General features: G+C 38.9%; 4 protein-coding genes across 8 annotated transcripts; 2 read left to right on the top strand and 2 right to left on the bottom strand.

Annotated features, from left to right (window-relative positions):
• Positions 1–82: 82 nt before the first annotated feature.
• Positions 83–8,292, top strand: atxn7l3a (ataxin 7 like 3a). Of its 3 annotated transcripts, none has more exons than XM_055194413.2 (13): positions 83–295; positions 889–999; positions 1,132–1,264; positions 1,350–1,551; positions 1,817–1,914; positions 1,997–2,019; positions 2,430–2,475; positions 2,560–2,597; positions 2,697–2,765; positions 3,936–3,979; positions 4,873–4,944; positions 6,706–6,842; positions 6,927–8,292. In XM_055194413.2, exons 2-13 carry the CDS (start codon positions 949–951, stop codon positions 7,166–7,168), a joined length of 1,155 nt encoding a protein of 384 aa, XP_055050388.2. In that variant the 5' UTR covers positions 83–295; positions 889–948; the 3' UTR covers positions 7,169–8,292. The 3 variants fall into 3 exon arrangements, with proteins under 3 accessions (XP_055050388.2, XP_055050390.2, XP_055050389.2); XM_055194414.2 differs by having other exon boundaries at positions 86–295; positions 1,350–1,521; XM_055194415.2 differs by lacking the exon at positions 4,873–4,944.
• A 544-nt stretch (positions 8,293–8,836) lies between these two features.
• On the bottom strand, positions 8,837–14,648 carry tmub2 (transmembrane and ubiquitin-like domain containing 2). Of its 2 annotated transcripts, none has more exons than XM_055194436.2 (3): positions 14,495–14,648; positions 13,068–13,598; positions 8,837–9,919 (listed from the first exon to the last, which is right to left on the bottom strand). In XM_055194436.2, exons 2-3 carry the CDS (start codon positions 13,580–13,582, stop codon positions 9,532–9,534), a joined length of 903 nt encoding a protein of 300 aa, XP_055050411.2. In that variant the 5' UTR covers positions 13,583–13,598; positions 14,495–14,648; the 3' UTR covers positions 8,837–9,531. The 2 variants fall into 2 exon arrangements, with proteins under 2 accessions (XP_055050411.2, XP_055050412.2); XM_055194437.2 differs by having other exon boundaries at positions 13,068–13,594; positions 14,495–14,634.
• A 52-nt stretch (positions 14,649–14,700) lies between these two features.
• asb16 (ankyrin repeat and SOCS box containing 16) lies at positions 14,701–17,582 on the bottom strand. The gene is made up of 7 exons (XM_073857471.1): positions 17,286–17,582; positions 16,645–16,997; positions 16,300–16,567; positions 15,810–16,218; positions 15,620–15,703; positions 15,404–15,523; positions 14,701–15,291 (listed from the first exon to the last, which is right to left on the bottom strand). Exons 2-7 carry the CDS (start codon positions 16,979–16,981, stop codon positions 15,106–15,108), a joined length of 1,404 nt encoding a protein of 467 aa, XP_073713572.1. The 5' UTR covers positions 16,982–16,997; positions 17,286–17,582; the 3' UTR covers positions 14,701–15,105.
• On the top strand, positions 16,893–25,116 carry LOC129436319 (uncharacterized). Of its 2 annotated transcripts, none has more exons than XM_055194387.2 (6): positions 16,893–17,026; positions 19,212–19,395; positions 20,357–20,463; positions 20,573–23,434; positions 23,532–23,752; positions 24,475–25,116. In XM_055194387.2, the coding sequence occupies exons 2-6, from the start codon at positions 19,221–19,223 to the stop codon at positions 24,572–24,574; spliced, it is 3,465 nt and encodes a 1,154-aa protein (XP_055050362.2). In that variant the 5' UTR covers positions 16,893–17,026; positions 19,212–19,220; the 3' UTR covers positions 24,575–25,116. The 2 variants fall into 2 exon arrangements, with proteins under 2 accessions (XP_055050362.2, XP_055050361.2); XM_055194386.2 differs by lacking the exon at positions 16,893–17,026 and adding an exon at positions 18,737–18,970.
• Positions 25,117–26,155: the final 1,039 nt, after the last annotated feature.

Here is a 26,155-nt window from a genome sequence, read left to right as displayed (position 1 = left end):
AATGCCATTAAACTCTGTAGTATTGTAATTCCAGGCAGCTGAATCGATGCGTCACCTCAGATCGGCAATTGACTAGTGATGTCTGACGGGGAAGCCAAAATGGCAGCGTTATTATCTCACAGTATTTATGCTCAGGCGATTTTTGAACAAATAATCTAAGTAATTTAGCAGCAACACATTTCTGTTACGGTCATATGTAGGCTTTCATTAAGGTAATGATGGTTCCATGTCGTCCATAAATAAAAGAGCTGCGGGTTCGTGAGTGTCACGCACCTGGCCCGCTCAGTCAGTGTCGGTAAGTATAAACACGATACATGAACGCTACAAATGCCGCGGCGGCACTGTAGCAAGTTGCACAGTTTAATTATCGCGGGAAAATCTGATACTATGTTACTAAGTTTCCCGCCCTTTTAAGAAAAGTCTTGGCGTGTTAAAACCAAGCAGTGCGTCAGCAGTGTTTATAATCGCAGCATGCAGCAAACTGTCAAATAGTCTAAACGATTGATGTTTGAAACCGTTACAATGACTAGCCGTACATTATTTTCATCGATCATTTTGCTAGCTGACTGCGGTACCCACACAAACATAAATAACGTCATTTTGTTATTTTATTGTGTTTGAATTATGTCTGTCATGGTGGTAAATACATATAGGGTAGCGATGTGCGTCTTAATAAAATCGCACGTGCGCAAACTATAAATCCCGGATGATCCTAGATTACCTGTAGTTTAGCCGAGCAAACACAAATGTCATGGGTTCGCACACATACTAAGAAAGTTTACATCTTGAATGCGCTGGATAGATGTGTAAATGTACATGAAAAATGTTCTTACATGAAGAATATAATATTTTGATGTAGTATTCCTTTTCATTCGTTCTGTTTTGCAGTGTTTCAACAATTGTATCCATTATGTGGATGATGAGAGTTCCCTAGTGTAGTAGTTGCAAATGAAAATGGAGGATATGTCTCTGTCAGGCCTGGATAACACCAAGCTAGAGGTAAAGAGTTTATAAGCAGAACAATCTGTCATTTGTTGTCAAAGGCATTCATCATATTAACATTTTTTCGAGTATCGCATATCTTTCTATTTGTGCGTTTGAATTCTTTGTTATCTGTCTTATGTCTTGTAGGCCTTGGCTCATGACGTTTACTCAGACCTGGTGGAGGATGCTTGTTTGGGGCTGTGTTTCGAGGTACACAGGGCAGTCAAACAGGGCTATTTCTTCTTGGATGAGACCGACCAAGAAAGCATGAAGGATTTTGGTGGGGAATTTGTAAATCGTGTCTTTATTATTTTGTTGTTACTATTGCCAAGGTTTCAAATCTTTAATGTTTCTCTCTGATTTTGAAATAGTGGACCAACCAGGTGTGGACATCTTTGGGCAGGTGTTCAACCAGTGGAAGAATAAGGAGTGTGTGTGTCCCAACTGTAACCGGAGTATCGCGGCTTCTCGCTTTGCTCCTCATCTGGAGAAGTGTCTTGGGATGGGCCGCAACAGCAGCAGAATAGCCAACCGCAGGTCAGCTAGGACGGAAGAAAGGGCTGTGATGTAACTATTAGGCTCACTTATCATTAAAATGTCTTTTGTGTTTTCCTCAAAATTTTACACAATGCTTTCATGCCAGAATAAAACAACAGTTTACCTTTACAAGAAGATTCTGTTATATGCATGCTATAAGAATGGATTATTGGCCATTTTTTGCTCGATATCTAGAAATAGGGAGAGAACGATTAGACTTTTTCCCAATGAAATAACAGACTTACAAACAGCCGGCATTCAGTTGTTCAGGTAGATTCTTCTGATATTTTCACAGAATAGCCAGCAGCAACCATGCAAGCAAGTCAGAAAGTGATCAGGAAGACAATGACGATGTTAATGACAATGACTGGTCCTATGGTTCAGAAAAGAAAGGTAAATTCTCTACACCTGTCACATTAGTATTTGATTAATAGTATAGTTTTTTTTAAAACCTTTAATTTTATGTTTCCCACAGCCAAGAAGAGAAAGTCAGAAAAGGTATCATTTTTCATTGTTTTTTAAAGGAAAACACTACAGTTTTTCAATATTTTACCATGTTCTTACCTCAACTTAGACAAAGTAATACATGCATATATTTTTTTAATGCATGCACTTAATCTTTGTACAGCACGTCGTGAATGTGTTGGCCCCATTCATTCCTTAGGATCCAAACGGATGAATTTAGAAGCCACCGAACACTTTTTATTTTGTGCCACCGTACTTACTGACGTAACTAATCATCATCCCTGTTTGGATTCTAAGGAATGAATGGGGCTAGGCTAAATGCTAACACAGTCATGACGCGCTGAACACCGATTAAGTGATTAATTGAAAAACGGTGGTGTTTTGCTTGAAATTTTGACAAATTGTAAATATTGTGAAATGAAATAAGTGTTTGTGTGCCTTAGAATCCAAACTCTCCTAGGAGATCTAAATCTCTAAAGCATAAAAATGGTGAGTTTTATGATTAAATCTAGTTTTCAGTGCTTTGAGAAATTTGTGAATATTTTTTCAATGTTTTTGTTTGTCTCATTACAGGAGAGCTCAGCGGTAGTGTAATTCCAGACCCTTACAAAGTAAGATCATTAAAGCATGTCCCTATATAACAGTAAAACCCAAAGTCAGTTTTTTACACCTGCAGTAATAACAGTGTACTACCTTTTCTCTCTCTACAGTATAACTATAGTTCTGGCATTAGTTATGAGACTCTGGGACCTGAGGAACTGCGTTCGATACTGACTACGGTAAACAGTTTTTATTTGTCCTAAGTTTCATCAAAAGTGGGTGCTTGCTATTAGGGCTGCAGACCTTAGTAATTAAAGGAACAGTATGTAAGAAATGTATATCAATAAATCATAAAATGGCCCTGATATGTCACTAGACATTAACAAAACTTATAACACTGACAACAGTGGTCTGGCCAGGATATTGTCATTTAAAAAGTGGAGTTGCAGCCCTCAACTGATGTTTATGTTGTCATTTTGTGTATTGGCCACCAGTTGTGTGATTGCAGTACCAGTTTTAGCCACAAGTTTTGTGATTGCAATACCAGTTTTGGCCACAATCCTACATACTGTTCCTTTAAGTGTGTACAACATAACTTTCATTTTACATTGTGAAGTTTATTCTGTGGTGGCATCTGTGTAAAATGTCATTTTACACTACCTACATCAGACACTACCTGAAATCACCCTATACAGTACTGGCAAGAAAAAGTATGTGAACCTTTTGGAATTGCATGGTTTTCTGAAGTCAAGGGTATTGACAAACATGTGTCTAAAAATAATTACACAGACAATTCCAAAAGGTTCACATACTTTTTCTTGCCACTGTGTATAAACAGAAATTGTGTATTTTATGCAAATAATGTAATGATTAATGTTTAATGTTTACATCTCAAAATATTTTGGCCTATCAGTAATTTAAATGCTATGGAGTTGTAAAACCTCACAAAATGAACTGTATTGTTTTTATTACATTAGAATTAGCCATTTACATACACTGCGGGTCCCCTTACATGGAAGTCACCATTTTGTGCCGTCATGTTTTTACAATAGCACTAAACGGACAAACTGCTCTGCGTGATGTCACTACATTGTCTCAGATGATGACATGATTTGTCCTGTAGCGGATACTGTATGCGTTTCGAAAGGGAGGGGTGAGCTGTGCACTGAGCTGTCGGTTGCAATTCAGCAAGTCTCACCACTAGATGTCGCAAAAAATCTACACACAACTCCTTTAACATCGTGCCATCTAGAGATTGTTTTATCAATAACAGGCTTAATTTTTAACACAGACAGTCTTTCAATTTATTTTTTGCACATGTCACCTCCACCGCTCCGTAATATGTTGTGTGATGCATAATGACAAATCCTATAAATCCCTCTTGGTAACAGACTTTCTTTTTTTTTCAGCAATGTGGTGTTGTGTCAGAGCACACAAAGAAAATGTGTACTCGGTAAGAATTCAGTACATGTTTGTGGACAAATGACATGCAAAGGATTTTTTTCTTCAACTAAACAATACAAGTAATCATAATCTCTGTAATGTATGTCTACAAATGGACACATTATCCTTCACTGCTGTTTCAATATGCCTATATGATAACTATATGTTTATATAGTTTATGAAACCAGTCTAAAGAGACATAAAGGATTAAACTTTTTTAACTCTGTGTTAAACAACCATTTATGGTAACTCTTAGAACTTTGGTTGAATTTAATAAAAACAGCTTAGTTTGGTCTAATTAGGCTTAAGCTAATAATTAATACAAACATTAATATTGGCTCTATGGCTAATAGTACAACTGATGTAGTCTGGCAGTTAAAAGGATCTGTTAAAATGTAATCAGAAGTAACCCAATGTTTGGGTTGTGCTCAACAACAGGTACAGACAGGGTAAAATTATATTAGCGTGTGTATGTGTGTGCTGCTTTAGTGTTAGAGATTTATTATGCATGTGATCACATGATCTTTTTCATTTGTGTAAATGGAAACGATCATGTTGTGTTGGGACTCATTTTACGGAACACAACTGGCAACAATATAAATTACAATATTTGAATTGGTTTTAGATTTGATTTGGCCTCTCTTATATGTCTAATTGAAATAATCTGTCTCCATTCCAGTTGGACATAACAATACACCATTCTTTCCCAATTGGACGGTCATAGCTCCTTTCAAGCACTGCCTGTTTTACGAAGCAAGAGACTTTATGAACATCAGCCACTTTTTTTGGTGCTTATGTCTAACCCTCAAGCCCCCTCTAGAACCTTGCTGGCGCTGTTCATTTAGTCTCTCGGCCAATCGTTGTGTCTGGTGCAGTGCGTAATGCCACGTTGTGTCCTGGCAGGTCCCAGCGGTGTCCCCAGCACACGGACGAACAGAGGAGGGCAGTCAGGGTCTTCCTCCTTGGGCCGTCCGCGTGAGTTTCTCCCCTTTTCCCCAACCCTGACCTCTCCCTGCAGCTTTTCGTATTTCATTACATCGGTCTGTCTCTTAATCCCTCGTGATCACTTGTAGCGGCCATCCAGGAAATAAATCGAATTATCAAAAACGTATATAGCCCTAGAATCGAATACACATCAACAGGGATGTTACAGCTTAAATCTTTTTTTTTTTTTACATTTCTTGTGAAGTGTTTGCCTTGCATGGCCAGAGCAGCCCAGTGAGAAGTTACCGTCCATTTTTTATATATTTTTCTTCTTTTAAAGAAGATGCTAAAGTTTACTAGTCCGTTCATTTATGTATCTCAAGCTGACAGACTTGTAGAGTTTATTGCCAGTTTATAGGTAAAGGTGCTTTTGCCTAACAATTGTTAAAAATGCAGTATACACTCACCTAAAGGATTATTAGAAACCCCATACTAATAATGTGTTTGACCCCCTTTCACCTTCAGAACTGCCTTAATTCTATGTGGCATTGATTCAACAAGGTGCTGAAAGCATTCTTTAGAAATGTTGGCCCATATTAATAGGACAGCATCATGCAGTTGATGGAGATTTGATCCACAACATCACAAAGATTCTCTATTGGGTTGAGATCTGGTGACTGTGGGGGCCATTTTAGTACAGTGAACTCATTGTCATGTTCAAGAAACCAATTTGAAATTATTCAAGCTTTGTGACATGGTGCATTATCCTGCTGGAAGTAGCCATCAGAGGATGAGTACATGGTGGTCATAAAGGGATGGACATGGTCAGAAACAACGCTCATGTAGGCCGTGGCATTTAAACGATGCCCCATTGGCACTAAGGGGCCTAAAGTGTGCCAAGAAAACATCCCCCACACCATTACACCACCAGCCTGCACAGTGCTAACAAGGCATGATGGATCCATGTTCTCATTCTGTTAACACCAAATTCTGACTCTACCATCTGAATGTCTCAACAGAAATCGAGACTCGTCAGACCAGGCAACATTTTTCAAGTCTTCGACTGTCCAATTTTGGTGAGCTCGTTCAAATTGTAGCCTCTTTTTCCTATTTGTAGTGGAGATGAGTGGTACCCGGTTGGGTCTTCTGCTGTAGTAGCCCATCCGCCTCAAGGTTGTGCGTGTTGTGGCTTCACAAATGCTTTGCTGCATACCTCAGTTGTAACAGAGGTTATTTCAGTCAAAGTTGCTCTTCTATCAGCTTGAGTCAGCCCATTCTCTTCTGACCTCTAGCATTAACAAGGCATTTTCGATCACACAGGACTAACGCATACTGAATGTTTTTCCCTTTTCACACCATTCTTTGTAAACCCTAGAAATGGTTGTGCGTGAAAATCCCAGTAACTGAGCAGACTGTGAAATACTCAGACCGGCCCGTCTGGCACCAACAACCATGCCACGCTCAAAATTGCTTAAATCACCTTTCTTTGGAGTTTGGAGTTCAGGAGATTTTCTTGACCAGGACCACATCCCTAAATGCATTGAAGCAACTGCCATGTGATTGATTGGTTGATTAGATAATTGCATTAATGAGAAATTGAACAGGTGCTCCTAATAATCCTTTATGTGAGTGTATGTTTTAACTTGTAAAATAATAGGTGACAGAGACAGTAAATGTCTTGTCTGTGTCCAATCTGTTGCACTTGACTTTGATCTGGGATTCTAGGATTTTTACCTGTTTAAGTTAAAATATTACCACCTCACTAGCAGATCAGTCGTTTGCGCATAGCATCATCTCATTTCTGTTTGATAGGACGACGTTACCCGACTCGGATACAATGCTGGAAAATGAAGGTTATGATGGTCCTGACGGCCAGCTCATCATGTCCCGCCTCCAGTGGGATGGTTCCTCTGACATCTCGCCTTCAGACTCCGCATCTTCCAAAGCCAGTGAGAGACCCGAACAGATGCAAAAAACATATGCTTTTTACCTGTACACTTCTCATTCTCATTTATTCGTTGTCTTTATATTAGGCACCAATAACTCTGAATCTAAGAGACCCAGGAAGAAAAAGAAGCCTAGCACACTTTCTCTTAGTAGCTCTGGAGGTGGAGTGGAGAGAGATAAAGGACAGGAACGAGAAAGAGGTGACAAAGTGGCCGGAGGCAGTAGTAGCAGCAGCAGCTCCCAAAATACACTCGGTCTGCCCAGTCGGAAAAAACGACCAAAACTGCCAGTTCCTCCGGCACCCAGTATTTACGACGACCTAAACTAAGGAACATGTTTGCACTTGTACTTTCTGGGACCTGAATATTGTCTTATCTAACTTGATCTGTCCTTTTTTCGTGATTTTAAATGTTGATGAAGAAAATAAGTGGAGTATGCATGTGAGAGAGGGAACGTCTGGACTAAATACGCTTTTGTTTCTGGAAAGTGTTGCACAGTGAAAAGTGAATGGCGGCATTAAAGGTATAGTTCACGCGAAAATAAAAATTCTGTCGTCATTTACTCCCTCATCTTGTTACAAACCTTTATACATTACTTTGTTTGGATGAACAGGAAGGAAGATATTTTGAGGAATGAATGCAAGGAAAAAAGAATAGTATGCAAGTCAATGGGGCCTCTGACCGGTTTGGTTACAAACATTGCTCAAAATATCTTCCTTCGTGTTCGTCATAACAAAAAATACAGGGTTGTAACAACATGATATTGAATAAAGGATGACAGAATTTTTTTTCTGTGAAAAATCCCTTTAACGTTTTTGGTGTGTGTGAGTTGGAGCAAGAAAGATTGTCACTTTATATTTTATTTATGCAGTTCACTGTCATCCGGCACGATTCCATACTCTGTACTGTGAGTATATGCGAGTTTTGGGTTTGCAGTGACACATAAAATGTGTGTGTGTGTAAGCAAGAATGAATGTGAATGGGATGTTGCAAATATTTTGTCCCTGGTGGCTCATGTAACCCAAGTGTAATGTTGATTGTTGATTAATTTGTGCACTGGTTTAAAGGATTTTACATTGTTTTCAAAATGTAATTGCAAACCTGTTGTTTTCTTCTCGACTGCTTTCTGGCCAAGCAGTGCTACACATGCTTTTTATTGATGTCTTGCTAAATATTGGACTTTAGTAGTGCACCCAGCAGCCAAATCGTTTGCCTTTGTTAAAAAAACAGTTTATTGTCACTGCTTTATTTTGTGTGCTTTTGAATGCCTTTTATAATCATGAATTTTTAATCGCTTATCCTTCATCTTCTGAATATGTGCAATGCATTTTTTCAGACTAGTGTTTGGATCGAATTTGTTTGCTTTAAGATTTGTTTTGTGTAAATATTGACTGAAAATGCACTTAAAATGGATCAAATCCAGTTAGTACGGCCTTGTTGGATTTTGTTTTTTTATTATGGCGTGACATAAATGATCTAAGAGCTCTGTGCCGGACAATGTTAATCAAACTGTCTGCATGGGGGGACGATACAAAACTATGGTATAAGTGACGCATCGTTTCCCAAATAGCAATAGACTTCGTAGCGGATGATATCTATTGCTATGTGGGTTACTATGGATGTGGCCACGTGTTTGCAGAGTTATTGGTTGTCTTAGTCTCTTAGTGCACTGTAGTATCTCTATTATGATCTAAATAAAACAATATTGCTCAGGACTCAACTGCGTTGTCCTCAGTTTCCACCGAAATCAGTTATTAATATAACAATTATATTACATTTTTGAGTAACTAGCCTATAAAGCTGGAAGGTCCTGTTCAAGCGCATTTGGACAAACAACCAAAAATGTTTAAAGATGAGCCATTTTATTTTTGAAATTAACTCAAAAACAGATGCTAGTTGTCTGTGCTAGGAAGCATGAGAATAGGTAGGAAGGTTTTTCTTTAAAACAAAAGCAAATACTTTGACAAATTAGACTCATATAGTACCAAACTATATGCTTTAGTTTTTCTAGGTTTTATCTACAGTAAATACAATGTTTATATACAGATTTTACAATATGATTTATCAGTCATATGAAACACACCTATTAATCCAATGAACCATAACTTTAAAGAATAAACACTATTTAGCGCTCTTGTGTTTCTAGCTTTATACAGTATAAAACTATGTCATAAATGAAAGAATGTGAGCTGTAACAGGTGCAGCTGACGTGCCAAGCCAGGTTGGACATGTTAAAAATAAATACAGATGTCAGCTACCAAACATCCTTCATTTGCAAAAATCAAAGAAATAAAACTCATCTCCTAACACAAGTACATCATCTGTCAACTATGTAAGACAGCGCTGTCATCACTTGTGAAGACAAACCAGAACAACTGATTAAAAACTGCATTTTCATTAAATGAAGTCCAGTCAAACATGCAATCTTGATTTCTCTTTACACAGAGAAGCTATAGCTTCAGCTGAGATTAAATAATTATATAAGCTTTTTACCATGAAGCTAAATTATACAGCAATGCTACATCGTGGACACTCATGAATTAAGCTGAAAGCACACACACAACCGACTTCAATCATCTGAATGGCACCAGAAGCCTCAAAGGCTCCCTGAGAACTTGTCACTCTTCTGAAGTTTCTCGCACCTCAATACTTCTCTTGTATTGGCATCATAATCCTCTGACAGATACTTTAATCATCGACTGTGCATGCCAAAGATGAGAAAACTGAAGAAGACCGTGACTCCGACCAGAGAGATGGTGGCTGGCGCGGTAAAGAGCTGCCGATAATTGATTCGGAAGTACCAGACCACCGCGAGCAGGACCACAAACACGGGGACCACCAGACTTCCTGTGCTGAGAGCCATTCCGGCCGATCGCAGGCCCCCGCCAAACACAGAGCTCCCCCCGGTTCGGGGGTTCTCTTCTGGGGTGGCCTCGTGGAGCGTCTGGGCTTGGGAGACGTGACAATGGAGCACGCTGTTGTGGGTGATGTTCAGAGACAGGAGAGAGCGCTGGGGGTCCTGAAGGAGCTGACCCTGGTAGATGAGCTTTATCTGCTGTTCACGGCCAGAGAAGTACTTACTCTTTGAAAAGAAAAAAAACGATTATAAACTATTCACTATTGGTAGTTTAATATTCTTTTGCTTAAGGCAACATTGAAGGCAGGCAGTGAGGTTATACCAAATGGACACAACTGCTTCTTTGCCTTAAATAAACAAACTTTTGTGTATAAAGTAAAACTGACATAAAGATTAGATCAATGAATCTTTGAATTAAAAACTGGGTAACACTTTACTAGAAGGGGTGACGTGTCACACTCATAATCATAACATAACACGTGTCATGATGAACATGAAGGAGATTTTATGACAACTGTCATTTTGTGTCATTCACTCAATTATGTCATTATAATGCATAGATTGATTATCAACTTAAGAAACCTAGTTTTATGGGTTAACATTACATTAAACTGTCATCTGGTTGCTTTTGAAATTGGCTGTCATGAGGCCATTATAATTGTGTCTGACCACTTTTTACCAGAGACACAAATTGAACTTGTCATTAAAATACCATTACGTGTTAATAGTTAAAAATAGTTTTATAACAGCGTCGTGAATATTTTTCTCGACTTTAACTACAGTGGTACACATTGAATTTTTGATTAAAATGTCAGTAAGTGTTAATACTCTGTCAATCAGTTTTATAACAGCGTCATGAATATTCTTCATTTTATAATGTTTTTAATTTTCCTTACAGGTGGGTCTCTACAAAAACTGTTAATTATATTAAATGAATTAATAAATGAAACATTTTAATCAAATGTTTTGTTAGTTTTTGTCTTCTATGTCAGGAAATTTCAGAACCCTCTGTGTGAGGAAAAACAAGTTCTTTTTTCAGTTTTTTATATATTTGTGCTAGGGGTCCACCGATATCTCGGCCGATAATGCTTGCTTTGCTTCTCAATAAAATACGATGAAATGCTGCTACATCCAAAAGCCAGAGGGCGCTCTCATCCAGAAACTCAATATGTACTGCAGACAAAGAACCATTAGAAACGCAGTCCAGGAAATGGCTTAAGGATATATTTGTATTGCTGTTCTTCAAACCTTTTCAGGTATTTTCATGACAATAAAGGATACGTATAATAATTATGTTTGACGAGTGTTCCTTTTTAAATGCATGTTATAAACGACTCAAATCGATTTCAGATCGATAAGGACTTACAGATCAAAAGCCATAGTACATGAAATAGCTGTGAATAATATCGGCTGTGCGGTTCAGAATAGTTCTCGGACACGTATTATTAGTTTATATCGGCATTCATTGGTGCACCCCTAATTTGTGCACATACATAAAGTACAATCTTTTGACATGTCGCATTTTGTTAAGGTATTTAAAATTATTTTACAAAGTATTTACAATCAAAGTTAAATTTGTACCACTGTAGAAAAATACTCATTATGGTTTTATAAAACTATTTGACAGAATATTGACACTTAATGACTACATGCTACATACTCTGGCTAGATCATTGATGTCGTCCAATCAATCTGATGCTACTCGATGTTCCACGGTCTAGGCGTAAAAACAGAGGAGACTGAGCATTTTCAATGGCAGCGCCTAAATTAAAGGCACACAAGGCAAGTCTGAGTATTATTTCTCTACTAGCTCCCCCTAGTGTCTGGGAGTAAATGCGTTCTATATCTGAGATTATACAAGACTTAAGGACACCGGGTCGGATACAGCGAACTTGCAAGTGGGGTATTCTTCCTACAGACGGTAGGGGCGGGCGAGAGAGTCTTCATTCGTCATGTAATGAGTCATTTAACCATATACCGACTTACGAAGATGATTTATTAACATAAAAATGCTGCCTTGTGTCCCTTTAATGAATGGTTTATCATTTCATATAAGAACAGCTCAAACACTTGAGAGTGTTAAGACTTTGGAGATATTTTTATTCTTTGGCTTTTAATGTGAATTGAGTGTTGAGATATTTTGAGTGTTGTTATGTGTTTTCAGATGTGAGTTGATATGAATATGTGTAGTCCTTGATCCTGTGAAGCTCTGTGGTAAACTTTGGTTGTTTTTAAATGTGCTATACACATAAAGTTGACGTTAATGACATTTTAATGAAAAATTCATTTGTATCACAAATAGCCAATGTCAAAAGCAATCATATGACAGTTTAATGTAATGTTAACCCATAAAGCTAGGTAGTTTCTTAAGTTTGATAATTAATATGTTATGTCATGTTTATGACAGATTTATGACAAGTTATGATGTATTGGTTAATGTCAAGTTGCCATAACAAATACATCTCAAACAACGTCATCTTTGCATTAAAAATGACACAACTGAGTGAATGACACTTTATGACCGTTGTAATAAACCTGCAAAAATCTCTGTGTCAGAACAGACATATGAAGGTGACATGTCAAGTCTTATGAATACCCCTTCAAGTAAAGTGTTACCAAAAACGGTGACTTCTTTCCTACAGCTGGCACATTAGACAAACCCTCATAAGTACATCTATTCAGGGCTCGACAATAAGGATAGACTGATGGTCCGGGGCCGGTGTAAATGATGCTCGGGCCAGTGTGGCACGTCACGAAAGTTTATCATTTGCATGCTTTAACGCCATTTTTAGGCAAATTCAAATATTTGATCAAAGTAGACACGAAAAAGACACTAGCGTTTTTAACCACCACGCAAATGCTGTTGGTCAAAGGCGGTAAACTTACTTAACGACTCCTTTTGACCTCATTTATAACAAGGCGTTCCAGATAAGTAGAAAACATGTAGCACACTAAAGGAAAAAAAACAAATAGTAATAAAATCCAATGGTAACAGTTTGCCAAAGTTTACAACTTTATTTTTTACTGAAAAATCAATGATATGAAGATAAGAAAGAGCCAGTCAGGCCACCCACTAAATTAGAGGGGGGGTCTGCACCCCAGCTGAGGGTTATTCTGTTGTATTTTTCTGCTATTTCTCATGTTTTGATTATTTTCGCTTAAGACATTAACTTGTCTTTAACAATATTTAAAATTTATGAGGTGGTGTAGTAGTTTTTGGTGTGGTGTTATATTTATTAAGGCAATAATCAGGCCTGTTTAATTTTGGCAGAGCCAGTAAAAACTTAAACCAACCGGGCCAGTAGAAAAAATCCTTAGTGTTGAGCCCTGCCTATTGTATGTATTGTCAAAGTGTGTGTTTGACTCATCACCTCTTTAGTAGTCCAACTGTGTCATGAGGTCTGAGCACAGCGAGCTCCTCCGTGTCATTTAGGAACTTCAGTCTCACTGTGATACTGGTGGCCTCGTCTTCGTCTTCCTCTTCCATCCCTTCCTCTTTCCTCTCCTCCTTTTCATCACTCTGAACAAAACTCACTTTCTTCCTTCCACCCTGAATGTCCAGCAGCTCTTCCCCAGGCACGTCTTCTCCCCCTTCCTGTCTGGCTTCACCCTCTTCCTGTTTCTCCTCCTCCGCGGGCTCCTCGTCTTGCTGCTCACTGGACTCTGAGCTGGGAGGGGGGCTCGTGTAGCTGTCGTGACCCCCGAGGCCGATAAGAGAGGCATGGGCACCTACGGTGAGAATGGTTCCCAGAATGTGATCTCCGCGGTCGGCCACGTGGGTGGACAGCCAGGCGAGAACCACGGCCAGAAGCAGGACGATCAGACCGCCCAGAGCCGTGGCCTCCTCACCAAGCCTATCTAGCACGGTAAGAGCACACACCGCCATCCCTGCCCCTCTCTACCTGCGTGAAAAGGTGGGTGATGAAAAATTCACAAATTGTTTACGCATTTATAAATGATACAAAACATATATTATAGATTTTATTATTTAGGGAAGGATAGGATCAAGGAAAAGTGCGTTTTATAAAGAGGCGAATCAGCACTGAATGCACGTTTACAGTTGGGAATACTGTGTACTAACATGATCCAATAGGACACGAGGACTTGGTGACGTCAACCCCAAATGAAAGTTGTTTTAGATGTCAAGCTAATTATTGCATTTTGATTAATTAAGACTATGTAGACACACTTTATTAGTTAAGAGCAAATATCATGCCGTAAATACTAAATACAAGAAATGTCTTTAATTTATGACAACTGTTACTTTTACTGTACTAACAGCTTACTAAACAAAGCCGTTTACAGACATAACTTGTTAAGACAGATCAACTTTTAAGATATTTAAGGGCGTAAAACCCATACCTGTTACCTAACATTGGGTGACACAGTTAGCGAAGTCTGCATTAGGCATTAGCACATGACAAAATATTTTTGGGTTTTACTCTCTTTTAAATCAAAAGCGATGTATTTAAACTATCTTACGTGTAATATACATAGTACCAGCTAACTGGTTCTTCGTCTGAAAGCTAGCTGCTGTTTACCTTTAGCCTTCAACAAACCTTCATCTTTACGGATTTATTGTCATGAACAGAGCTTAGAATCGACTTATAACTTTATACTAAACGAATGAGATAGTAAATGAACATAAATGACCATGGATTAAAAGTTACCAGTTATTATTTCTGTCTGTTTGGGTGAGATGGCAGCTAACCATGTAGCGGCGGTGTAACGTTTGGACGACCTTGATTCACAAGCTTTTAAACTTCAACCTTTAAAAAATATGAAACAGTGCATTTACCTTCTCTTTCTTCAGACCATTTTTGTTCGACGTGTTACAGTCCCAGCACCAATCGATAAACACAAGACTTCAATGGATTAGAGATCAATAACACACACACGTACACAGTCACAGATGCACGCACACAGCTGACGCCTCAGCGCGGAGTAAGGAAAGGTCACGTGGTCGCCAAAACATTCAGCGATTCAGTGAAACAAAACATTCAGTAAAACAAAACTCCAACCCGGCATTTTTTATTGTAACATTATTGTACATATTTTATAACTAGACTGTAGACAAATAAGATTTTATCGTTCACTTAATCTCTTTTCAACCTAAAATAAATTCAGTGTTGGTGACAAACTTCACTATGTAAAATTATGAGCTCGTATTTTTACCACTTAAAATAAAAGACAAATGAGGATTAAAACACACAACATAAGATAAAGGTATCAAAAAGGACAACAACAGTAGAAGCATTCATGCCGCAATGCATGCTAGGACCTCGCAAACTCTTACCCAATCAGCAGCATTCTTAAACATTATACGATTTGTCCAGAAAACGCTGTTAGAATTGTTGGTCTATCATTTTTAATAACTCAAAGTAATTCACATTTCTTATTTTAAAACTGTCAACGGAGTTGTCCATCATTATACAGCAACAGATAATCTTTCAAAGTGTTCGGGATGTCCAGCTGGTTTATCGCAATGTGACACAGCGACCCCAGGCGGCGGCGGAGCGCACAGCGGCACAGGTGCTGTAGAGAGCGCGGCTGATTGATCATCTGTCTGACTGCATCCAAAAAAGATTTATGTGCCTAAAAATACAACCAGTTGTTGTCATTGGTGGTTTAATAGTTGAATAAGTTCTATCTTCTGAGCTAAGAAAGAACAACTTTTTGCCTTATGCATGTAAGTATTCATAGAGACCTTTTGTAGTTCCTCAGGCATGTTCTCTAACCACTCCTCACATGAAGGTACCACCTCATAACAATTCAGCATCACCTCCAGAGTGTCAGGAGACAGAACACAGAGTTTCAGCATCTGAGTCTGACACAAGCACACATATAAAACCAAAAATAACCAATAAATTATAATAAATAAATAAATTATATTATCTATTTAAATTATCTGTACTGTGCTTACTCTAGTGGAGACAGGCTGTGCTCCATAGTTGAGAAGCAATCGAGCCACAACATCTGGCTGCTGGTTTGGGTAATCCTCTATTACCTGTAAAAAAATACCTTTTTATACAGGTGTGATGACCATGAGAGCTCATGCATGTTTAAGCCACATTAACTAGTCTACACCTCATATTCTACTTCTATGCTCCCACCTGCAGCAGGCAGTCCATTGGCGTGTATCCGGCGCAGTTAGCTACATCTGCCTGTGCCCCTTCTTTTAGCAGTAGTTCAACTATACGTGGGCAACAGTTTCCACAAGCATTATGCAGGGCTGTATGTTTCTTTCTTCCTGCAGTTTGCGCATTGGCACCGGCCTCTAACAGCATCTGTACAATACGCAGGTACCGTCCAGCCTCTGCCGGCCTCTCTGCCCCAGCACAGGCCGCATTCAGGGGCGTTTCACCTTCTTGGCTCTGAGCCGTCACATCCCCTCCATTGGACAGGAAGAGCTTAACATGGTCCTCCAGCCCTTTTCTGCAGGCCACATGAAGAGGGGTGAGACCTGAGTCCTGTTGGGTCACATTCACCAGGGCACCACTGGTCACCAAGTGCTCAGCACACCTACATGGTATCAAAGTTAACTGTTTATCAAATATCTAGTATACATTAGTACTTCAGTTACTTCACTTAACTAACACATACTGATATGTTTCCATTGCATTGCAGAGGTGCAACGGGGCATTGCCATCGACAGAGAGCACATCTGGGTCGGCCCCGTGGTCCAGCAGCAGGCGTACACAGATGTGATGAGCGCCAGAGCAAGCATCGTGTAAAGCTGTACGCCCACCTGGGTCTGCATCCACCTCTGCTCCTCTAAACAGCAGTTCTTCAACACAGCCAGATTGCCCCCTGCTGGCAGCCAGACGCAGTGCAGACGTCTGTTTCACCTTTGAGATTAGAGTCCACATTCCTGCAGCACAGAACAAAATATATTCAACAAGAGTTCAGACTGAACCACTGATTTTTTTAATCCCAAAAGGGTCCTACCCATCTCCGGGGCCCACGCCATTTCTTCGTGAACGGTTTCCATCAAAGCATTGACCATGCCTGGCTCTTTAAGCACAGCGTACACTTTCTTCATATCTCCACATATGAAGACATTGTGGATGGCTGGATCTCTACACTGTATTTGAGGTGGGGGAGCACGGACTGTCTGGATCCTCTCGTTCCCGTGCCGAAGCCTGGGGGCAGCAGGCAGTGGACGCCTGGCCATAGCCCTCCTGTGTGCCAGTGACCGTCTTGCATCCTCCCAGTCCTGAAGCTCCTGTTCCAGTCGAAAGGAGCGCAGAGAGGCAGAAGTGAAAGCAAAGGTGTCCCGGGACATCCCAGCAGCAGTGTGCCTTTAACAAGAGAGAAAACAGAAGTCGTGGTATAGTTGGTATTCAGGGCTTTTGCTGTTGGCATTCAATACAAACAACACATAGAAGTGTCCTTAAGACAGCATTCTGGTCAACAGACAAACTATACAAATCATCCCTGAAAACACAAGCTAAGTAAAGCTCCCAACAATCGTCTATTTAAAGAGCAGCTTTATAATGAATACATGAATGAATATAGCCTACATACAATACATGTAATAATGAAGTACAGCATATATAGAACATGTTTTAAAGCCAGGATTATCTTACCTTTAAATTCCTCTTTTGCTCTTCAGACAGTATGGTAAGAATATATACATTTGCATAAAACACCTGTTTGATATCTGGAACAGACAATACTCAGAATATTTCATACTTTTGTTCATAAAAACGACCGCATGTCCTTTCATGAACGAGGCAGTCTGTCACAAGATATTGTTGACCTGACAGACGGTGGGCTCTGGGTATTATTAGACCAGAATGTGAGCAGATACTTCCAGCACTAGCATGACATCACCGATAGATGGCGCAACATTGTACCATATTTCTTTTTCTGAGTTTAAAGGGATAGTTCACCCAAAAATGAAGATCTGTCATACCCTCATGTTGTTACTAACCTGTATACATTTTTTTTGTTCTGATATACACAAAGAAAGATATTTTGAGAAATGTTTGTAAACAGACCGTTCACTTTCATAGTAGGAATAAAGAAGAATGAAGTAAATGGTTTGTTTACAAACATTTCTCAAAATATCTTCCTTTGTGTATATCAGAATAAAGACATTTATACAGGTTTGTAACAACATAAGAGTGAAAAAATTATGACAAAATTTTCATTTTTAGGTGAACTATTCTGTTAATTAAATACAAAACCTGTCATTTTTGAAAAGGTGGACACACTCGAAGGTTTGGACACACATACTCATTCTTCGTTATTGCTATTTTCTCAATTACACAATAATACTAAACTCATAAATAAATAAATACATAAGTAAATAAAATAGCCTGTAATTAAAAATAAAATAACAAAAATTGTTAAATAAATCCAAACTTTCAAAACTCCTCTTCATTTTACAGTTCAGCACAATTTTGGTATCCACTTTATTTTTTTCAGAATCCAGTCTAGTTCAATAAAATATATATAATTTTTTATAAACTATGTCTGTAGATTCATCCAAATTCTTATACGTAGATAATTTTTTAAAAATCTGTTTATTAAAGCTTTTACAAAAAATATACAGGAGAATCATGAAAAAAATGTTTTTACCTCAACCCACCCCCTCAGAAGAGCAAAAACAGAAGAAAAAAGGAAAATAGAAAACTATATTAAAGTATATTTAAAGAAACTGGATAAAAAAAGACAAAAAAGAAAATAAATAATAGTAATAAATTAAATAAATGAAAAAAACATACATAGATAATTTATTCCTGCTGAAATAAACAAGGAATTGTAATGTTTTTTTATAGCAAATACCACTATGAATCCATATGGATGAGCTGTTTACCATTAAACATAAAGCAAAATATATTTATATACTGTGCCAAATTCCAGTAGGATTTAATGGCTTAAAATCCAATAAAAGCAGCACAAAAACAATTGCTAACCATTAAATTTATTACAATTTCTGTGATGGGTTTTAATGTTTTCTTCAGCAGGGATGTTTGTCTGTTATTTCAAACATAAAACGTTTTATAGGAAACAAACACTGAAAGTAACAATATCTTGTAGCAGCATGCAAAACCATAGCAGCTATAGTATGCATAAGTTGACATGACGCTCAAGTCATAAAAACTTTTTTTTTATAATCGCCCGGTCTGCAACTTCTCACTTTCACTTTTATTTCAATGTCGACGCAAAGCAGAGACCGTAATGTCTCTTTAGTGAGATTAAAAACCGTTTGATTTGAAAGGTTACAGAGACGGGCGAACTGTTGAAGGACTCAGGTGCACGCGAGGTGAAAATATGCGTTTTATTCATCTTGAAACAATACTATATCCGCGCTGCTCACGAGCTCTGTTGTTAGTTACACTTCCTGTATGCTGCTTAGACATAAACAAACGCCCGTTTTTGTCATTTTCCATAATCAGTATGAGCGAGGGAGTTAGCACTGCTTGATTGCTACATGTAAATACATTTTGAAAAATATATTGTATATTATATTTTTGCTCTTAATTTCATTGCTCGTTTTGAATCAGCATCTCAAGATGGCAATGGAGGGCCGTGAACTGTACGTTCACGGTTTACCGACAGATGTGGATCACGAGCGGCTCCGGGACAAACTACTGATCCACTTCCTGCGCGCGAGGAACGGAGGAGGAGAGGTCACGTCAATTACAGTCGTCACTGAGTGCGCCCTCATCACCTTTGAGGAGAGCAGAGGTGAGAGTATTATGACGGCTATTGAATATCAAAAAGTAAATGAAGTGATACTGATAAACAGCTGGGGGGTTGGAGGTGGCATATTTTGTAGTATTGTCCTCTAAATAAAGACAGAGGCCTGGTTATTTCTGAAGATGCATTTTGTAATGTATGGCCGTGGACGCAGCTTGCTGTGTGTTATTTGGAGCAAACTGTGCGATGCTAAGGGTTACATTTATGCATTTCCATTTTATCCAAAGTAACTAACAGTGCATTCAACCTATACATTATTCCATCAGTCTATGATGTGTTCCCTGGGGATTGAACCCATGACTTTGGTTTAAGTCAGTCAATGTCCTTAAGTCAGTCATACATTTTAAACATTTCAAAATAATATATGAACACAATGACTACACTGTAAAGTCTTGTTTTGCTGTAAGTTTTTTACTCAAAAATGTGAAATGTATGGAACCATGTCAATTATTTCAGTTCACGACACAGTATGGCATTTTTAGAACACACTTTACCTGTCATATATAGATAATTTGCTTTGAATATTTCAGGTTTTAATTGCTTAGTAATTTTTCATGCCAGCCTTTCTTAAATGGTGCAAGTCATGTCACATCTAATCTTACTCTTTATTTCTAGTGCTCCACACACTGGAAACAGTGTATTTTAACACTGCCAAAGTATATTTGGCAGTGGGAACAGTCTAATGCACGGCTAGGCAGCAGACTGCTGGAATAGCTAATGAAGTCTCTGGCTCTTGCTGGTTGATTGATCTGCCAAGTCTACTGTAGATTGTGTAGTTTTTTATCGATAAAGTGGGAATATGCTTGTGTGTGTGTCTTGCAGCGAAGTCGGATAAGTTGAAAGTGAGGTGCTTTTATAAAGAGGTCATTATCCTAAGTTAGCATTCATGTGCATCTTTAAGTTTATATTTTTCAAATGGGATTGATCCTCTCTCTTCAATTACATTTAGCGGTCCAGAGTGCACTTCGTCATCATCCTCACATTATAGAGGTCGATGGCAGAAAGTATGAACTCTCCCTGAGTCTCCCAGGCCAAGACCCTTTGAGCCTGAATAAGGTTTGTTGACAGTATAAATAAACTTGTGGAATTCAAGTGCTATTACCTAATATTACATACTGTAGTATTTTATTAAGTGTCACTTAAATTGTGTACTTTTTATCTTTAGGTGATCCTTGATATGGTTGTAACCATAGATTGCAGTCAGCTGCAGGAGGGTCCAGAGACTCTGAATGTACTGCGCTGTAAATTTCCAGGCCTACGTACCCAACCTGGCCTATTACAGCAGACATGCACCTTGCAAGGAATGTATTCTGAGGTTCAGGATGCTTTGGCCTATATGCAGAAATACTTTAGGCCCATTCAAAACCATTCAGGTACTAAAAGTTCTGATCCTAGTGGAAAGAGTAGAGAAACTGCAGAGAAGAGGGAAGACATCGGAAGTCAAAAGCAACAGAGATGGGCCAATTCTGCACAGCAGTCACCAGGCCTTTTCATGGGAGACCTCGGCACTGAATCTACTCTGGATTTAGGACAACATGGTTATAGGCTTACAAACAGAGGTGAAGCTCTCGCCCAGCTTGAAGAACAGAGTGCTAGGCCTGAGAAAACCAATTTGGAGGAGGGGGCAGAGTGCAGAATAGATGAAACCAATTGTCAAGATCTTTCACTCATCATGGAAGCTGATGTGTTTGCATACTTGCAGAGCAACAAGGAATACAGGCGTATACTTCAGAGTCATGGGGTGCAAGTGGTTCATGTGACGTCTGATGGGGTTACCACCTTGTTTCTGCAATCAGAGGTCCCCACAGGGTCGGAGGATACAGAAAACATGCGGAGAGCTCATAAGGAACTGGGACACCTTTATCAGCAGCAAGAAAGTTGCCTGAGGAAAGACCAGCTTCAAAGGAACACCCTTTTCTTGCCGGGAGGACTGACTGCAGCATTGAACAATGTGCAGTCAGTTCTCCCTAATGTTTTGCTTAGTTATGACCAAGACAACGTTTATATAGTTGGGGAGAAAAGTGAGGTATCTCAGGCTAAACAAATACTACTGATTGGGGCAGGGGAGGGTATGATCAGTAGCTTGACCGAAATGCCACCATCCTCTTCCTGTTCTCCATCACCATCTCCTGAATCCTTGGAAAGAGGACAGTTTGGTAAAAAGCAAAGTGAAGTGCATACTCCAATGACCCCTAAATTGTTTGGCTCAAACACAGAACGAAAAGTGGAGGCTGGAAAAGAATACAAACTTGCAGCTCGGTTTAAGAGCTCTGGGTTGGGAGGAAAGGGACTTGCTAAAGAGAAGATTAGTGAAGATTTAAAGAGTATCAGTAACAAAATGGACATGTTAAATTTAAACCCAAGCTATCAATCAACACCACCCATTAGGTTGTCCTTTAACAGTGCAAGTATTTTCAGTCATGAACTGACCGGTGAAGGAACTCAAACATACAAGATGACACAGCCAAACTGTACTGGGGAGGATGTCCTGTTTAAAAACCAAGACATGCTATCTTATGTGAATAGCACTGGAACCACCTCCAGCACGTCCGCCAGCAAATCAACTACTTCCTCTGGATTCACTTCAGGATTGACCACAGGACTCAGTGCCCCATTAAACACAAATGTGAATGCTTCTTTAGAAAGAGAAGTTAAGTCCGTTGCCCCCTTCACACCAACATCAGTGCCCTCTTCCAAATCCTCTTTAAGAAGGGCCAATAGTTTCTCTGGTCAGCCTGACCTAAAAGAGCAGGTGCAAAAAAAACAGGTTGCTTCTGGGTCAATAACTGACACCCATGCTCATCAAAGAGCAAGATCCAATAGCATCAGTGGTGGAAAAGCCAGTACAGGTTTTCCTTTATCTACAGTAGAAGCACAATTGACTGTGTCTTCTGTAATGTGGAACTACATGAAGGATGCGTACTGCAACCAATTGGACAGCGTGAAATCTGACATGCAGATGTCTGAGAAACAAGCAAGCAAAAGTGATGTGAGTGTGATTCTGAAGGGTACAGATTCCTCTAAGGTTGAAGAAAGTCATCGCAAGCTTCAGAATTTAGTGGCTATGGTGGCCAGTGACTTTACTGTTCAGGAGCTGCGTTTAGCAGAGCTTGGCCTGGTTGATAAAGATGAATTGTTTGAGACCTGCTGCTCGGATGTCCAGTCACGCTTTAAGAAGGTCATCTTGCACACGTTGATGGACAGAGTTTTCTTACTAGGCCCGAAATTGCTCTGCTGTCAAGTTAGTGATATATTTAAGGATGTATTTCTTGGGACAGAGTCTAACTCTGTAAAAAAGTCTTTACACCTGCAGGATGGTGTTGATCAGGGAACAACCAAGTCAACTGTAGACCAAGTGAGCAGGGGTTCAAGAGGAATGGATCCAACTAGGTCTGATCAAAGTGAAAATGAGCTTTCATTTCAGAGCACAAATGATGTTCTGTCTAACATCAGTCAGCCCAAATACAAGAGTGGTGGTCACTCAACAAAACTCAAAACAGGTACACTGGAAAGGTTAAAGACACCGAAATCTGTAAAGGATGAGTTGAGCAAGACTGATGCCAGAGAAAACGAAACAGGACTAAAAAGTAACGGACAAACATCTTTATCTCTCAGAGAACACAGAAAAGAGTACACCTCAAAGACGTTGAAACAGACCAACCTGCTCTCCCACACACCATCAGATTGCGTGTGTGGAGCAAGTGGACCAGGTGTTAAAAGGACCAGCTGTGGTGTCATCCTATGCAATGTGTGCACGCTACAGCATTCCAATTGTAGAGTGTGTGGACAAGAAGAGTCTCAGAAGAAAGTTCTAGAGAATCCGGTACAAGGTTCCAGCTCAAAGGATGTACAACAGAATCAGATGCAGACGTATCAGGAAGAGCAGAATTCAAGAAAAGAGGGCAGCAAAGATCAAAAAGGCATTTATGGCACCATGACGTATACGGAGATGCCTTTAAGCCTTGATGGACATCCCAAAGACACAACAGCCAAGATCAAATACATCATACCTGATGGCATACAGGGGGTATTAATGCTCGTATACAGTTTAAAACTTGAAAATCCTAACAAGGGTATTCACTAATGAAACCGGATTGTAATTGTCTTTTTGTGCACATCTCTAGGATAATGATCCCTGTCCAGGGTCATCATTCCAGGGTGGTGTGTTTGAGGCTTACCTGCCACTTAACCCAAAGGGACAGGCTTTATTACCATGCCTGGAAAAGGCTTTTCATCAAGGGCTAACCTTTACCATTAGTCCAAGCAACAAGGCCGGTGATGGAGGTGGAAAAGTGACCTGGAGCAAGATTCCTCACAAGACCGGGATGAGGGGAGGAAGGAGTAGGTGAGTGGAGATGTTGAAGCTATCATACAGACATTTTTTACCACCTTAAGTCGATAAGCATCATTTTACTCACTACAAGAGTGCTTTATTTCATAAGGGGACGATTTCCCGGACAGGGATTAGACTAGTCCTAGACTAAAATAAATGTAAGAGCTGTCCCAACTGAAAACAACTTACACTTACACACAAGTAATGTTTTAAGTCAGTGGTTTTCAAACTGGGGGCCGCGAGATGGTGCCAGGGGGGCCCCAGTTTTATGACATTTTATTTATCATTAATTCTGTGTAACTAAACCTAAAAAAATAAGGCTACTGACAAAAAGCACTACTTTTTTGTATAATTTAATGTTTTTTTTTAATTAAAATGTTGAGTTTTAGAACAGTTTTTGTCACAAATTTTCTTTGGGGGCCGCAAAGGAATGCCCCGTACACGCTGAAAAAGTTTGGTAACCACTGTTTTAAGTAAGGCATGTTTGTGAAAACAAGTTATATTTCCTAATTAAACTAAGGCCTAGTCCTGGTTTAAGCTAATCCCTGTCCGGGAAACCACCCTAAGGTTATTTTATAAAGCATTTAACACTACATTTTGTTTTATTTTAAGTTGTGCATGTGTGCATTATTGTACATGTATTGCGTTAACACATTCATCTGTATATGTTTGCCCTTTCTGTCTGTGTATAGTAATAAAATGTATATGCTTAGGTAAATATTTCTTTTTTGTAGGAATGGGTATCCAGACTCTACATACCTTAACCGTTTATACGAGGCACTGGCGGCTTATAGGATTGAACCTACGATCGGTAAAGATCAACCCAAATCCTGATGCTGAATTCAAACCTGACAAAACTACAAAGTAAACTTTTAGGGGCTGATTCTCTTTCGCAGACAGGGTTTAGATTAAGCTATGACTAGGCCTTAGTTATATTAGGACAATGAAGTAGTTTTTACAAACATAGCTTACAAAAAACAATACTAGTGTGCATCTTGAGACAAAACATTGGGCACTGATATATTTTAAGATATGTGCAAGCTGTTTTTACTTAAGACCGCTTAAGCAAGCATTTTAGACTTGGAGTATACCTTAAGCCCTGTTCAGGAAAACAATAGTATGTAATTGAACAAAAATGATCAAATAGCCATTTATGATAACTGTGAAAGACTACTTACAGTAATCTGTTAGTGTACAGTATTTTATGTATATCTCTTTGAGATGAGTAATATTGAGAATGCTAATGATTCTCTAAAATGTATTTTATATTCATAGGTTCTGTATTAGAAAAGCTCAGTATGTACTTTGATAACCTCTGTAAATTCTGAATCAGTTAAATGTCGTCTTTTATTGAAAAATAAACATCTTGTTGTGTAGAGGTTGTGTTTTTTTAGTCCCTGTACTACAAATGATTGCGATCTTTTCAAGCCTTTATCAACACAGCACGGGAAATGAACTTCTATAATGGTCTTTCTCCTAAATCTAATATACAGTATACCATATATATAATTTCGTTAGAACCTTTCAATCTTGGAAAGTAAGATGTATAATGGATTTCCAGTCAGTTACCAGCAGTAGATTTTTACATTTTCAGCAGAAAATGTATGAGTGGTGCACAGTATTCGTACTGTAAAATTCACAACAACCTAACCATTTTTAAAGATTATTGATGCCGCAAGCATTGTGATCTCAATCTGTCAAACTACTTTTGTAAAATTTGTAAACTAGTAAAATGTAAATAAGGTCTTACAAATCTCATTTGTGAACATTCAGATGTGGTGCTTGTTGTTTTTAAAGCCAAGCCCTTACATGACACATTTTCACATGCCCTATTTGAATGTAAGCTAATGTGAAAAATTTGAAAGGTATGACAGATAGGAAGATTTTCAGAGAATTTCCTGAGGCTAAAAAGTAGCAAGTGGCTCATTTCAATGAGTTTTGTAAGGCTAATCACAAACTAATGCATTATGTTCACTCTCAGAAATAAACAAGAAGGTACAAAAGTTGTCACTGAGGCAGTACCTTTTCAAAAAGTACCTAAAAGGTACATACTGGTACCCAGTGTTGGGGAAAGTTACTTTTAAAAGTAATGCATTACAATATTAAGCTACACCCCAAAAAAGTAACTAATTGCGTTACTTAGTTACTTTTCATGGAAAGTAATGCTTACGTTACTTTTGCATTACTTTTTCTTACTTGCCTAAGGCTTGATCTCTTTTAGGCCTTGCAGGTGTTTTTTATGATCGCAAAAATGTCAAGCTCTGGCCTGCCATCTCCATTTCTGACTTAAACTGTTCCCGCTCAGGAGCACAGAGTGCTACATTAAAGCAACACTAAAGAGTGTTTACTCTTTGCTCCCCCTACAGGTTGGAAGCGAAATTGTCCATTACCACTGTCGTAAATAATTTAGCCTAC

This window comes from Misgurnus anguillicaudatus, chromosome 19, assembly GCF_027580225.2.
Source record: "Misgurnus anguillicaudatus chromosome 19, ASM2758022v2, whole genome shotgun sequence".
Taxonomy (NCBI): domain Eukaryota; kingdom Metazoa; phylum Chordata; class Actinopteri; order Cypriniformes; family Cobitidae; genus Misgurnus; species Misgurnus anguillicaudatus.
The sequence above is the reverse complement of the archived record's forward strand: the minus strand, read 5'-3'. Positions and strand labels throughout refer to the sequence as shown.